A 14647-nucleotide genomic window follows, 5' to 3' on the forward strand; every position below is an offset into this window, starting at 1 on the left:
AGAATTTTCTAAACTCGACAAGTGACTGGAGTTTTGCACACCAAAAAAACACTTTTTAATACTTTTTTCTCAAAAATTAGCCTTTCTAATGCAACAAAATGAGCAGCGAAGAACTTTTCTACTCCTGCCGAACTGGAGATTTGGAGTCTTTGAGGTAAGAAAACAGATATGTTTGGAAAATATGGGGAGTTATTATATTACGTATTACAATTTTTCCCTGGTCTACTGGAGACTTGTTCGTTCCACAAGAAAAAACATCCCGAAACCTCAAAATTTATGAGTTTTATTGTTTTTTCCTGCTTTAAATAGCGCATCCTTTTTTATGAGTGGAACTAGAGCTTAAATTATCGAAAAGTTTTTGAGCTTTTTAGCGCTTATTGAGTTTTAGCAACATAAAATGGCTGTGCATAATACATGTATTGTGTTCTTAAAAATATGCAATATTTTTTGTTTTGTATTGTTAGTCATGCTTTGACAGTACTTATCATCAATTTCCAAGGAATTTTTTTCAAATACAGTGAATGTATGCAAAAATATATGAAAATTAAAGTCAAATACAAATTGATAAAAATCAGTCAAAATTGTATCACAAAAATATGAATTATTGAACATTACCTCCATTTTTTTATAAACATGCGAACTTAGTAGCAGCGAGCTACAGGCATAAATTTGGTTTTTCGCTGCCCTTTGGTACCTTTCATATTCACTGGCCACAGCGAAAAAAGTCAAAAAATCATAGTATTAAGAAACATACTGTAAGTTGCATATAAAACTATGCTTTTCTTAGCATTTGCTAAAAGCAAAAATCCCAGACATTGAATTGAATCTTAAACAGGAATTTGGTGGAAGAAACAGAAGTAGAACTAAATGTGAGAGATCAATGGGACAGCACTCCACTGTAAGTATGAGAATTCATAGCATGTACCAAATGCAAACTTGTTGTCCTTTGGTTTTAGTATAGAGACCAATATAGTCCACTGATAAAACTTGATGAAGGTTACCAAATTAAAAAAAAAAATTAGTGTGGTTTCATTGGTAAGTTAAAATTACAGTGCACCAGCAAAAGTAGGACCACATTCAATGTGTTTGCATACTTCTATGCACAGGTTCTGTACATCAACCTGACACATTTTGATGTAAAGTTAGCTTGCTGGTGTATCATTTTTTATTCTTTTCACTCAATTAAATTTTGGGTTGGCCATACGACATGGCTGCTATAATTTAAAACCTATGGATTATGTAAACTACCTTGCTCAATGTCATCATTGATTGTTCTGTTTATAGTTACTATGCATGCCTTTGTGGCCATGAAAACTTAGTGGAGTTCCTATTGGCTAAAGGTAAAATCTCTAATTTCCTCAAATTCAAAGCTAAGTACAGGTACTGCAAACATGTGGCTATCTGAATATAAAAATGGATTACTTTGGCGTGGCCATCTTGAATCACAAGGACTAGAAAGCTATTTTATTTATTTTCTTATATAAAAATGATTTTTTAAATAGTTTTTTGATACACTTTTATTTCACGTCTATGTAAAGCAGACTGCTTGCATGGATTTCATTATTTGTGACACATATCTTACCTTGTTTGAAGGTGCAAGATGTGAGCCCCATACATTTGATGGAGAAAGATGCATTTATGCTGCCCTTACAAATCGCATCAGGAAGCTGCTCAAAGAATACAAGGCCATAACTCCTGATTGTATGAGACGGGACTCGTACAGGGAGTTTTTTAGAAGGTATACTGTAGTATGAAAATCAATCAATCATTATTCTTTGTAGGTCTTTTCGGGAAATAAGAGTGGTGTAACAGTAAATTCACTATAGCCTCCCAACGCTGGAGCTCAGGTTTGATTCCGGGGCTCAGCATCACATGTGAGTAGAGTTTATTTGGCCTTCCCTTCCCCCCCCCTGATTTTAAAGTATTTTTTTGTCACGTTTCCCAGTTTTCCTCCCTCCAAATGCTAGATTTTGATTCGATCTATGAGCTAGCTAGCCAATAAAATGACCTTGATCAGCCCAAAGGTTGTTTTAGGCTGCTATATGTGAGTTACTGTAGCAATGTCCTCACTTAATTCAACCCACAAGTTGTTCCCTTGTTCTATCTGTGAGTTAGCTATAACCTGTCATTTGTCAGCCCAGAGGTTGTTTTAGGGTTGATCTCTGAGTTAGCTGTGCCCTGACTTTGATCAGCCCAGAGGTTGTTTCAGGGTTCGATCTGTGAGTTAGCCATGCCCTGACTTTGATCAGCCCAGAGGTTGATTCAGGGTTCGATCTGTGAGTTAGTCGCAACTTGTCATTGGTCATCTCAGAGGCTGTTTCAGGGTTTGCTCTGTCAGTTAGCCATGCCTTGACAGTCAGCCCATCAGATCAAATTGTTTTAGGCTCTTTCTTAATTCACTTTAATTTCAACAGGCAGTGGAAATAATTTTGTTCAAACCATTTTGGGTCTTTCTGATGGGCTATCCATTTGTGTTTGGTACGAAAGTCTTGCAAAACAAATCCTCAGTTCATTGAACTGTAAAACGACCTCTGGCCTAATCAAAGTCAGGGCACAGGTAACTCACAGATCGAATTGCAATCTACAGATTGTTTTTTCGCTGAGGAAGGACAATCGGAGAATCTGAAAAAAAGCCCTCGAATCAAAATCACATTTGATGCTAAACACAGAGAGTAACTAGGCAGATGCCACTGAGGTGTTAGCGAGTGCACTGCCGCTACACCACCCTTCATTCCATACTCTCCAAGTCCTAGGTTTTTGTGATGCTGTGAAAAACGCTGCCCTCTGGTTTTCAACCTCTTTTTGATTTTATCTACAACCAATGAGTTTGAAAATTGTGCGCCCTTTTTAAAAATTCATTCACGGCCACAGTGTCTGACTGTGTCTGTCAGTGTATGACTGTGAAAACGTCGGTGCGGTATGAGTGCCTTACCGTGCCCGTTATGTTTTCTAGAATTTTTTCTCGCTCAATTTAATTGATCTGGCAGTGCCGTGCTCTTGGCGTGACCGTGTCCGCGCAGTGTTCATGCCGTGTTTCGGGCATTTGAGTAGATGCAGAGTAAATTCTCGCACAATTTGATTGGTCTGGCGTGTGCCTTGCCATGTAAAAACCGTGTTTGTGCCGCGAGCTTTTCACAGTCATGCGCAAACTGCTCTATGACATTCATATGGAAATAAAATTATCAGTGCGCATGCGCTCCATATTCTTCTCGTTATAATCGTAACTGTTCGTCTGTAGATGCCTTCAAGTACAAGACTTTGTGGATGTGTGTTTTATAGTTCATGGCGTTAAGATTCACGCCCATCAAGTGATTTTATCTGCTCGTTCAAGTTACTTTGCCGACATGTTTCAGACCAAATGGAAAGGGAGGTCTGTCATCCGTCTTAACCATCCACTGGTAAGAGTCTAATCATTGCATGTATTAACCGTACTGAAGGGGTAGCCGTAAATTTTGTCGCGCAGAGATGTTTCCTTGCAAGTTGAATGACATTGTGTTGTACTCTGCAAAAGTAGAATTCAAGACGTGCCTAAGTGCGTCTTCAAGTAATTTAGTATTTTGCCTCCCATTCTATTCTCATCTTGGTTCTTCGGAGCGCGCGCTATCCTAAAATCAAACTGCGCGTGCGCTCCAAACGCGTCTATTTCGTCACGGTACACGAAATCAAATACGTCATAAAGAAGACTTTCGTGAGCTATCAGTAGTTTTCTTTGACTTCAAAAGATCATTTAGAAGTTTTTATTAGCGCCTTCGATGATTTTATCAATGCCCAGCAATCGATGGATAAACTTCCACATTTGAACAAAACTGACCTCGAATCCAGCACTACTATTAACACAGGTAACCCATCACTTGAAGAAGAGCCTGAGATAATCGAAGATGTTGAACAAGATCCTTTACATCCTTCGATTTTTTTAGAAGATAATTCTTTATTAGGTAGCAGTTTGGACCATAACGAGAGTTTTTCCTCAGACGAGAGTGAGATCTTTAGTCGATTGATGGAAGAAGACAATGATGCTAACTTCTGGCTTGACAGTGATGAAAGTAACCTTCTAAGAGAAGACGATGTGGAAGAAGATGAATCAGATATATTAAACTTGGAAGCAGTGCCCGTCGACTTTAAATCCTCTCTGCTTCTATCAGAAGATTCAGACACTGAAGATTTAGAAATGCCGAAGTTAATTGATGCCGAAAATCGCTCCACATATGCCATGGACTCACAAGCTTTGGATTCTATTTTAATTGAAAATTCCGAACGTGAAGTAAATGAAATGAGTAATTTCATGGATTGTGGTTCCAGTGGAACAGGTTATGATATATCGCCTGAAGAAGAAAATAAGCTTCTCTCGATGGACGTCCTCCAGTTCTGTGAGAGAAGAAGTCAGTGTTCAGAGCACTGCTTGTTCCGCGAATGTTCTTCGAGACGACTCAAGTAGTACTCAAGGTATTAACGTGAAAACATTTGCTCAGATACATATACCACTGAGGCAAGTAGTTGCTGGGCCCTCTGAGATACATAGGTCTTTTAGTGATGTTCAGCTAGCCACTTGCTCAAATGTAAGCTCTTTATCATGCAAACGGAAAGCTGACAAAAACCAAGATGTCACGGTTGAAGAAGATAGCAGTGGTGAGGAACTGCTTTTTCCTCTCATTTCTCGAGCACAACCACGGCCCAAGCGCCGCAGAGTTATCAACTACGACGATATGTTTATCAAGATGCTGACGCCTTGTGATGAACTTAGATTCATGGCACGGGATCTGCATTTCAATTGGATCTCTATCGGCGAAGCGGAGAGGAAGATGAGAGACATCTTTGACAGAGCGAGAACAAAAATGGAGTTCTGGAGGAAAAGAAATGTTGATTGTAGGCCGTAGAGCTTTGATGCAAACGTGTGGCGACGAATCAATTTTGCAGTTAGTTTACACATCAATGTCTTCACCAGCAAATGACCCTGGAAAACCAGGAAATGACGCGTTGAATTAGAGAAAATTGACTGTTCATCAAATAGACAATTTGGCGTCCGACTAATCTAGCGAAGGCTAAATACGAATAATGTAATTTACTTTCAATAGCTTTAATATTGATAAATAAAGTTTTCATGTTTGAATTAGATATTATAAAAAGATACGGATTTCTTGCAAAATTGTTTGATACAGTGTGTGCAACGATGTGACTCAAAATCTCTAGAGATATAAATAATGATCAAACTGCCGCCATGTTGGTTGAACTAACGATAGAAACTAATGAGGAATTATTTGTTATCCTCAACCAAGATGGCGGCTATGACCTGACATGCACATGCTTTATTGAATATAATTCATTCAGTAAACAGGGTGTGGGTGTCCCCTATTTTAGATGCATGGATTTGGAGCAGACAGTCCAGTACCTTGGGCGGTAGTTCTCCCTTTTTATACCGCTTGTCGTGCCCTAGATTATCATTCCTTTGCTTACTAGTTGCGCATAACAAACATATTTATGGATCGATACAATTCAAACTAAGAATTTTATTCTCAAGACAATGACATACGGTCTGAAATAGGAAAACAGTGCTGCGCCCACGATTACTAGATATATTGGCTTAAGTTTCTTTAGGTTGTGAGACATGGTTGGCGTAGCAGCGAGGAAATCTCTTCCTGTGCAAAGTCTCTGTCGCGTATGAGCCCTGGGTTTTGTTGGTTCTCTCGTGCGCCTCTTGTGCGGTTTTCTCAAGATTTCTCAATTTTCATTCGCGTACTCATATGTCAACACTTCTAAATCCAATTCAGCCAGTGAGCTAGAACGATCGAAGTATTCTTGATTTAAAACGTTCTCTCGCTCCAGCGCCTCTAGGACTAGATCCGGTTTGCACCGCTGCAGACTAAGGACTTGGGAGTTAGATGAAAGGTCATCCCTAGACTTTTCAACTATAGACTTTAGTGCGTCGGTTTTTACAGTTTTGATGGCTCCTTTAACTCTTTTTGTTTGGTTGTTGTTTATTTTCCTTGTTGTTTTTTTCGTTTTTGCTGGGTTTTTTTTTTTTTTGGTTTAAGGTTTGTCGCACTTTGTAGCCGCGTTGATTATAATATCATTGGAACTAGCGAAGAAGAATAAAATATCTCCAAGCAAAGATAAAAACGAGGGCATTTATAAATTGTCCATAGATGCCGTTTACGGTCATAAAAGAAAAAAACGAGATGGTTTTAAAATCCCTGTAAGTATCAAAGTATGCCTCATCAGTTGTGAATTGTATTTTCAGGTCGCTCCATGGGCTTTTCAATCCATTTTACAGTACTTATACACTGGTACGTATGATGGACTGTGGTATTAACTATTAACTAATTTACAGCGCTTCTCAAAATACGTCGCCACGAAGGAGGTTTTGGTGGATGTCAATCATGTAATTTCCATGACATTCCATAGGCTTGTGTCCTAGAAAACGTTTGTGTTTTCCGAAAATGCCATGGAAACGCTTTGATTAACTTCCACCAAAACCCAATTTTGTCGCGCTAGAAAATTATACGATTACGCGCGTGTGATTGAGCGATGTAATTTCAAACTGAGTAGCCTACATGTCATTGCACTTAGGCTGTTATAGAGCCTTTTGCATCATCACTTGATGGCATTTATGACCGGCACAGTAATAGAGTCTCTTTCTCATGTAAATCAGATTAGACTTGATTCTATTGTTCCTGCCTGTTGTCATGGCTGCCATCACGTGATGTTGCAAAGCCATGCCGCTGTTAGCTCGCTACGATTCGACTTGCCAGTCTGACTGTGCTTGGTGGACTGTACCATAGCTGCCATAGTTTCGCGGGCATTCCAAAAACGGTACTAACCAAGCACCTACACACCCGCGTCTCAGCGGTATACTAAATGAGCATACATTGCATTTAGGCGTGCTCGATCTTGCATCAAATTTCGAGACAAACTAGAGAAGATATACGGACTTTGCTTCATCTTAAGCTATCTTCTATCTAATTATTTTGCTTTCTTGCCCATAAAAGCGATGTTTGATTGAACATTGTACATTCTCTGTTTTAAGAATCAATTTCTCATACTCATTGATTCTCTATATCACGAGAATTATATATGTTATACAAAAGACAACTAGAAAAAAAGTATCAGGGATTTGCGTTATATGTAAACAAACGAAGGACGCGGACCAAACTACAACACTTCAACAACAACAACTTTTATTTGAACATGAATACAATCAGTTTACAATATTATAGTGAAAATTAAATTATAATGTACTAGGTAATCTAAAATCAATCAATGTAATTGAGATTACCTATTCTAGTTCAAGTTTTTATTTAGTATACCACTGAGACGTTTATGTGATAAGGGCCATTGTGATGAATTATAGTAATGCAGTGAATGACTGAAGATTATGTGTTGCTGTCGTAGATCGCCTTTGCGTAGAAGTCTCAAGATCCGAGGAGTGCATTTTGCTCGCAAAACAGTGCAAGCTGATTAAACTGAAGGAGACGTTGGAGTCCCGACTGTCCATGATAGAGTCATTTGGTGAGGAGTTTTACATTTCTGACGTGCTTCAGAATAAAAGGACTAAAGACATGGTCGCCATTTTGGTTGGAAGACAAAAAGAAGCAAAGTTTTCGAATAAAGTCATCATAACCAATAACCAACATGGCGGCTGTGACGTCACATAAACGCATTGGAATTTAATTTTAGTAATTATTCTTAAGGGAATGAAACATATGTTTTTTATGTTGGTCTGCATACCAAGTTGAATACAACGTAAGTACAATCTTTTCCTCGATTTCAGATCACGTGTCGTTCTCTTGAGAATAGGATTCTTCCATAGATATATCCATAGACCCTTTGTATTGAATTCCTAGAGGAATTGTTCTGGAGGACAAAACGATAGGCAGTCTTTTCTTATGCAAAAAAAGTCCTTTGTTTTGCCCCCCAGAACAATTCCTTTCTGGGCTCAGTGTAAGCGGTTTATTCTGGCATCTTCTCACGCGAAACCGTTAAACAAGACAATAATACTCTAACGCATGCACTTCTTTTCATCGTTTTAACTGATCGTTATTAAATTTTGGCCGCGAAAAAAGAAACACATTAATCGTTACTCATGCAGAAGCGTTTGACCAAGGTTAATTAAACTCAAACTCTGAAGAGACTCACAATTGTTTATGTTCTTAGTTAAGTAAATATGCATTTTTGATTTTGATTTTGAAAGGATTGTCCAAGCCGGGAACTAAAGCCATCAAAGTAATCAACGTCGAGCCTGACTCTACGTCTGAAGAGTTTCAAGAATCGTACAGCGCCTTGGTTGAAGCTGTGGTCCCTTTACCTTTCAGGCTTAAGGTAACTTTGAGCGTACATGCTGCATTATGGTCTAGCTTGGATACAAAGGTCTTTTGTTTATTATCCTTGTATGGTGTTTGCACCCAAGCTAGACCGCAATGCACCATGTTTATCGAACTTTGAAAAAGCTTATCACAATGAAAACTTGTGATATCACTTTTCATGTCAATTTTTATCCACCCTTAATTATATCATACCTAGAAGATATGTAACAGTTTTTTCCATGCTCCGTTCATTAATAAAGCACGCAGGAAGTGGCGCAAGCACGAAATAAGTGTAAGGAGAAGCACGAGACGTAGATGAGTGTTTCTCACACTTTTTGCGCATCTTTTTCGTTTTATTAAAAAGAAAGACGGTCGCAAGATCTATAGCAGCACTTCGCGCCCGCGGGTGGCGTCAGCACTTTGCTCCGTTCACTAATAAAGCACAATTAATTTCTATTCAATGCAAGAATTTTTTATCCTAGTTTTTATTGTCTTGATTAGTTTAGTGTTTGTTTGAATTTGTTGAGGAAATAGAAAACACGCGCGCGTGCTGTGTGCAGTTATAAAGCACGGGGGGTTGGCAGAACACGAGAGAAGTGTTAGAAGAAGCACGACGCGTAGCGGAGTGCTTCTCGACACTTCTCGAGTGTTCTGCCAATCATCAAGTCTTTATAACTAAACCCAGCACAAAAAGCAAGTTTTTCATTTTTTTAATAAAATTTAAACTTCTTTTTTTTTGGATGAATTGACGCAACTGAAAGTGCGCGGGAGTGCTGTGTGCTCTAGTGCATAAATAACGCGCTCCCAACCAATCAGAACGAGAGATTCATAACAGTTTTTTATAATTTAATTTAGCAATTTCCAAGTGGGATATTTTGTGACAGCCCAGTTGAAGAAATAGAAGGTATGCATACAAGTACTTAAACTTTACAAAAATGCAATATAATGATTCTTAAAATTTGGTGGAAAAGGTAAAAAATTAACTCGGCAAAGCCTATGATCGTTTTCATTAGAAAGGAATAAATTGTTTTCAGTTTCTTTTTATTTTGTTAATTCTGTTTTATTTAAAACTGTCGGTGGCACTGATCTTTACCACGAAATTCATTCTATAGGTACTACAAACCTCAAACTACAGCTCGACGCACGGCGTTTTTCCGTGAAACTCACGACATTTAGCAAGGCGTCATATCGAAGTTGATGCTGGGAGAGCCCCCATATTATATTTTATTTAACCTGAGTGTTTCTTCGTGTTTGCGAGCGCGTTTCTGGACCTGATCCCTAGCGGTTAGCGGTAAACCTGATCAGTGTAAAAGGTCTCTTATGAATTACCGAGTACCGCGTAAATTCCGATTATAAATCAAGTAGTAATGCTCAGTTGTAAGGGTTTATTGATGGGCTTAGAGCGGTATGTTATAAAGCAATGTCGCCTCTTGCCGTAACCGTACGTGACCGTCTTGTGATAAGAATGAATTACTGGACGATATAAAAATCTAACTCAGTGCCGTACGTTTCCCTCTCATACGAAAACCATTCTTATGGGAAACCATTTCAATGTTATGGCATATCGTACCGTGTACGTGCTGTAAAACTCAGTACCGTACGTTTCCCACTCATACGATAACCATTATTACGGGAAGCAATTTCAATGTCACGGTATGTCGCACCTATCACTAAAGCATAAAATTTTATTTTGTCTTTTAATGTATTTCTTTATCACTAAATTACTAATGTTCTATTCTTGTATGACAACCTTCTTGCAAGTAGGTGTAAGTAAATACTAGTACGTTTTTCAGTCTTTCTCCCATTTATGGAAAACTGGCCATACGATGACGTCACTCTTCCAGACGACAAGCCTCCTTTTACTGACATTTGCTTTGTTGTTGAGGAATTTAGGTTTTATGCTCACAAGGTAAGGTGACAAGTATGCTAGACACACTTGCTAATGGACTAATATACACCCTCTACAAAGGCTTTGCACCATCATGTGATGGCAGCCATGACAGGTGGTACAACAATAGTCTCCCCATCCCCCCCCCCCCCCCCTTGGAAACTGAATTATTTTCTCATGTAAATGAGACTAGACCAGATTCAATCGTTACTGCCTCTTGTCATGGCTACCATCACGTGATGGTGCAAAGCCTCTATACTACTTTCAATTCGTGTTTAACATGTTAATTAATGAGCGTTTGCCGAGTCAATGAGATTGATTCTTGAAAAATGACAAATGTGATCTCTACAATTTGTGCAGAAGATGGTTCTTATTAATAAATCAAATCACACTTTTTTTAGGCTTTGAAATCAATATTCATTGACGAATACGAATTTTCCATCGTGTTTTTTTAATTTTGTTTGCAGGTTTTCATGTGTGGTCGCAGTGATTATTTCAAAGCACTACTTCATGATCATTTCTCTGAAGCTGTATTACCGGAAGGGTGCACACCGGAAGTGACGTTGCACGACGTCAATGCTGAAGTCTTCGCTACTGTAGTGGCCTTCATTTACCGAGACTCAGCAGAGGTATCGCCAAATGAAACTAATCAATCAGGCGTATTTAATAGATGCTAAGTGCAATTCTGTTTTGTAGCCGCTCTATTTATCCTTATCAGGATCAAAGAAAGAAACTGAGGATGGAGGGGAGGGAGGGGGCGACAGTCATTATGCAGAAACAAGTGGGCACATATGTAGCGCTCAGATTGGGAATCTTCCCTTTAGGAGTACAATATAAGCTGATATTATAGCAGAAAGAAAGTACTGAGAAACGAAGTGGAGTAAAATGTCTAGTCAGTAACGTTTTATTATTGAGAATGTTTTGCAATAATTAGCATAGAAAAAAACAAATTTACAAACGTTTCGAGACCTGCGTCCGATGATTGCCCAATTTTTTCACTTCTCGTGAATGCGCACTGCTATTTTTACCGATGGTATTGCTTTGTTCCAGATAACCATGGAAACAGCCTTCAACGTGCTATGCGCAGCGGACCTCTACTTATTGAACGGTCTAAAACGAATATGCGCCAATCAGATCAGCAAGTACCTTGATGTTGATAACGTCATTTCCATACTGAGGACCGCGCGGCTGTTTTCGCTAGAGAGCTTGGAATCCAATTGCAGTTCGTTTCTGGCTTGTCATTTAGATAAGGTTGGTAAACAGCTGTTTTTTCGCATGTTAATGCTCGCTCGGCGCTTGCTCTCTTGCTCTCTTGCTCTCTTGCTCTCTTGCTCTCTTGCTCTCTTGCTCTCTTGCTCTCTTGCTCTCTTGCTCTCTTGCTCTCTTGCTCTCTTGCTCTCTTGCTCTCTTGCTCTCTTGCTCTCTTGCTCTCTTGCTCTCTTGCTCTCTTGCTCTCTTGCTCTCTTGCTTGCCTCTTTGCTTGCTTGCCTCTTTGCTTGCTTGCTTCTTTGCTTCCTTGCCTGCTTCTTTGCTTGCTTGCTTCCTTCCTTCCTTCCTTCCTTCCTTCCTTCCTTCCTTCCTTCCTTCCTTCATATCTTCGTTTCTTCTTTTCTTCCTCTTTAAATCAACTCTCCTTGTCTTTTACGAATTTTCTAATATAATAATAATAAAATAATAATAATAATAATAATAATAATAATATAATAAATTTAATTCTTATATAGCGCATGAGGATTAGGTAAAGATAAATAATATTTATCAACAGGTAATCGAAAGTGTAGAATTACACAGTCTGATCCTCGAGGACGCAGCTTCCATCCAAAACCGACAAGAAAAGGATTCTATCCCAATCATCGATGATATTCGTTTTCACCTCTACAACAACGTTCTCCCGAACAGTTACTCCGAAGAAAGTATAATGGATTCTGAAAAAAAGCTGTCGATCCTAAACGAGCTGCTTGAAAGTCTTGGGCTTGAGTGTTAGATTTGATTAAGCATAGAGGTAAGAACTTGTAACGTAAAGATGTGCTTAAAAACTGGATGGATGGATGGATGGATTTTCAGAAGAAAAACTCACCGAGCTTGGATTTTTTATCCTGGTATAAAACGATGTGACAGGCTTTTTTTAATGGTAAATAATGGTGTGCTATTTCTAAAATTAATGCATCCATAAGAAGATAAAGTCTAAAAATGTATATAAACTCTAACCATAGCTAAAAATACACTAATTTAACGTTTAACGATCCCACCAAACCAGTTTCCCGCCATTTTAATCTAGCTAACCATTCTCTTTCTGACTTCATTGTTTTCGGTCTTTCTTTGCTTAACGGCAACAATGATTGTCGCAAGACCAAAGAAATTCAGCTTATTCACCTATTGGGCACTCTTAGTCCCAACGGGATTAATGAACGCTTTACTTTCAACTAACCTTTTCTTTTGTCTTTTGATTGTTTGTTTTTGTTTCCTTGCCTACCTTGCTCTCATTGGTTTCTTTTGTCTTATTCTATCATATATATATACACTCCTTTCTACCACTTCTTTCTCTTTTACTCCGACGAAGGACTAGCGTCCGAAACGTCAGTAAGTTTTTTCATCTTTTCACGGTGTATAATTTACCTTTTCATCATTACTGTTTCATTAGAAACACCGACGCAGCTCACACTAGTTTTTAGCTAGTTATATCTTTCTAAAAATACACTGATAAGTGGATCACCATGAAAAGTAAAAACAGCATGCAACGTCGGTTTTCCCCGACCAAAAGCGAGTAAGCTGATGATTTTGATATTTAATAACGAGCTATTTGTAAAATTAGAACATCAATAAATAACAGATGAAAATGTATATGAACTTTAACTGACGCCATTGTGACTCAAGATCCATAAATATTTCGCAAAAAGTAAAAATAGCATCGTCTTCCCTGGCTTATAATTTTGAAAAATAAGAATTTTCTAGGAGGATTTAAACATAACGACTCGAATATGTAATTTTTGAAAAATTCGTTACGTTAGCAGCCAAGTGGAATAACAAGAGCGCGTAAAAATAACACTAGTTTCCAGTTCTCTTCTGCATCACATTTGATATTCGGCCGTAATAGGCTAAACATTTAAAAAATCTTAAAATAAAATACGCTCTTAGAATCTAGGATGATCCAAGCACATTATATGAAAAATACAATTAAATTGACGCAATACTGAGTTTTGCGAAGGGAGCGAGAACAAAATTGTCCAAAATTCGCTCTGAATTAGTTTGGAATAAGAATCCCGTTTTCTCCATACTACATGCAAACGGCAGATATGACCACGTTTTCATCATTTTCCTGTATTTCATTTAAGATTTGGCAAATCTTCTCTCTAAAAGACAAATACTCTTAATTTTTTTTAATCTACTACTTGGACATTTGTTGTTATATATTATATGATATATGGGGGCTTGAAGAACCCAACAAAAATGACCGCTAGCCAACATGATTGGCTTCATAGCTCAGTTGGCAGAGCATCGCACCGGCATCGCGGAGGTCATGGGTTCGATTCCCGTTGAAGCTTGAAATCACTTTTTCAAGTCTTTCTTTACGGCGTTCGCTTAGATCGCTCATTCACTGTGATGATCAACACATCTATCATTATTCCACCACAGTTCAGCCCATTTAATTTTCACACTTATTATCTATGGGGGCTTGAAGAACCCAACAAAAATGACCGCTAGCCAACATGATTGGCTTCATAGCTCAGTTGGCAGAGCATCGCACCGGCATCGCGGAGGTCATGGGTTCGATTCCCGTTGAAGCTTGAAATCACTTTTTCAAGTCTTTCTTTACAGTGTTCGCTTAGATCGCTCATTCACTGTGATGATCAACACATCTATCATTATTCCACCACAGTTCAGCCCATTCAATTTTCACATATATTATTGGATTGAAATTGAAATTCACAAGTTAAAATCTAAGTTCGAATAGAGTTTATTTATTAGAGGCTGAAGTGAGAAGCAAGGAGAGACAGACCAGGAGGAAAGCCGTGCAGAGAGAGCAGAAAGCCAACGCAGCATGGATACACTCGAACGTGTAAACAATTTTCTGACTAACGTCTAGAGTAAAATCAAAAAAAGGGACTTTGGAATAGAAATGACTGAAATTGAGTACTTTATCAGTGCAGTTTCAATTGATCTCAGAATAGACCATTTTACATATTTTACTTTAAATAACGACTAAAACAAAACAGTTAAAATCATTTGCTTTGAAATATGTTAAATTCTTTGTTGAAGGCGTAAGGTATCAGACGGCCCAGCAGACGGCCAGTAGTAATTGCTTTAGCTCGGATAATACAATCGGACGCCAAGGACACTAGAGAAAAACGTTTGCGCATGCGTGCATTTCAGATCAAAAGTTCGAGAGTATATACTTTTGTCAGATCAAGATACTGTCTTAACAAACACAATATGAAAGAATTAGCCGGGACACTATGCATGG

At 38.4% G+C, this 14647-nt stretch overlaps 1 protein-coding gene and 2 non-coding genes across 3 annotated transcripts; all 3 read left to right on the forward strand.

Moving 5' to 3' along the window:
* The first annotated feature begins 7 nt into the window (after nt 1-7).
* Nucleotides 8-13026, forward strand: LOC116306872 (ankyrin repeat and BTB/POZ domain-containing protein 1). The gene is made up of 13 exons (XM_089035463.1): nt 8-154; nt 836-898; nt 1285-1340; nt 1594-1738; nt 3239-3398; nt 6236-6281; nt 7387-7503; nt 8186-8313; nt 9153-9201; nt 10091-10206; nt 10653-10814; nt 11236-11436; nt 11951-13026. The coding sequence occupies exons 1-13, from the start codon at nt 99-101 to the stop codon at nt 12167-12169; spliced, it is 1518 nt and encodes a 505-aa protein (XP_088891589.1). The 5' UTR covers nt 8-98; the 3' UTR covers nt 12170-13026.
* A 628-nt stretch (nt 13027-13654) lies between these two features.
* On the forward strand, nt 13655-13727 carry Trnaa-ggc (transfer RNA alanine (anticodon GGC)). The gene has a single exon. It is a non-coding gene; the product is annotated as a tRNA-Ala (tRNA).
* Nucleotides 13728-13898: 171 nt separating this feature from the next.
* Nucleotides 13899-13971, forward strand: Trnaa-ggc (transfer RNA alanine (anticodon GGC)). Its single transcript has one exon. It is a non-coding gene; the product is annotated as a tRNA-Ala (tRNA).
* Nucleotides 13972-14647: the final 676 nt, after the last annotated feature.

The sequence above is a fragment of the Actinia tenebrosa genome, unplaced genomic scaffold (assembly GCF_029948245.1).
Source record: "Actinia tenebrosa isolate PJP-AT-01 unplaced genomic scaffold, QUT_ActTen_1.0 PGA_scaffold3__52_contigs__length_22856419, whole genome shotgun sequence".
Lineage (NCBI taxonomy): Eukaryota > Metazoa > Cnidaria > Anthozoa > Actiniaria > Actiniidae > Actinia > Actinia tenebrosa.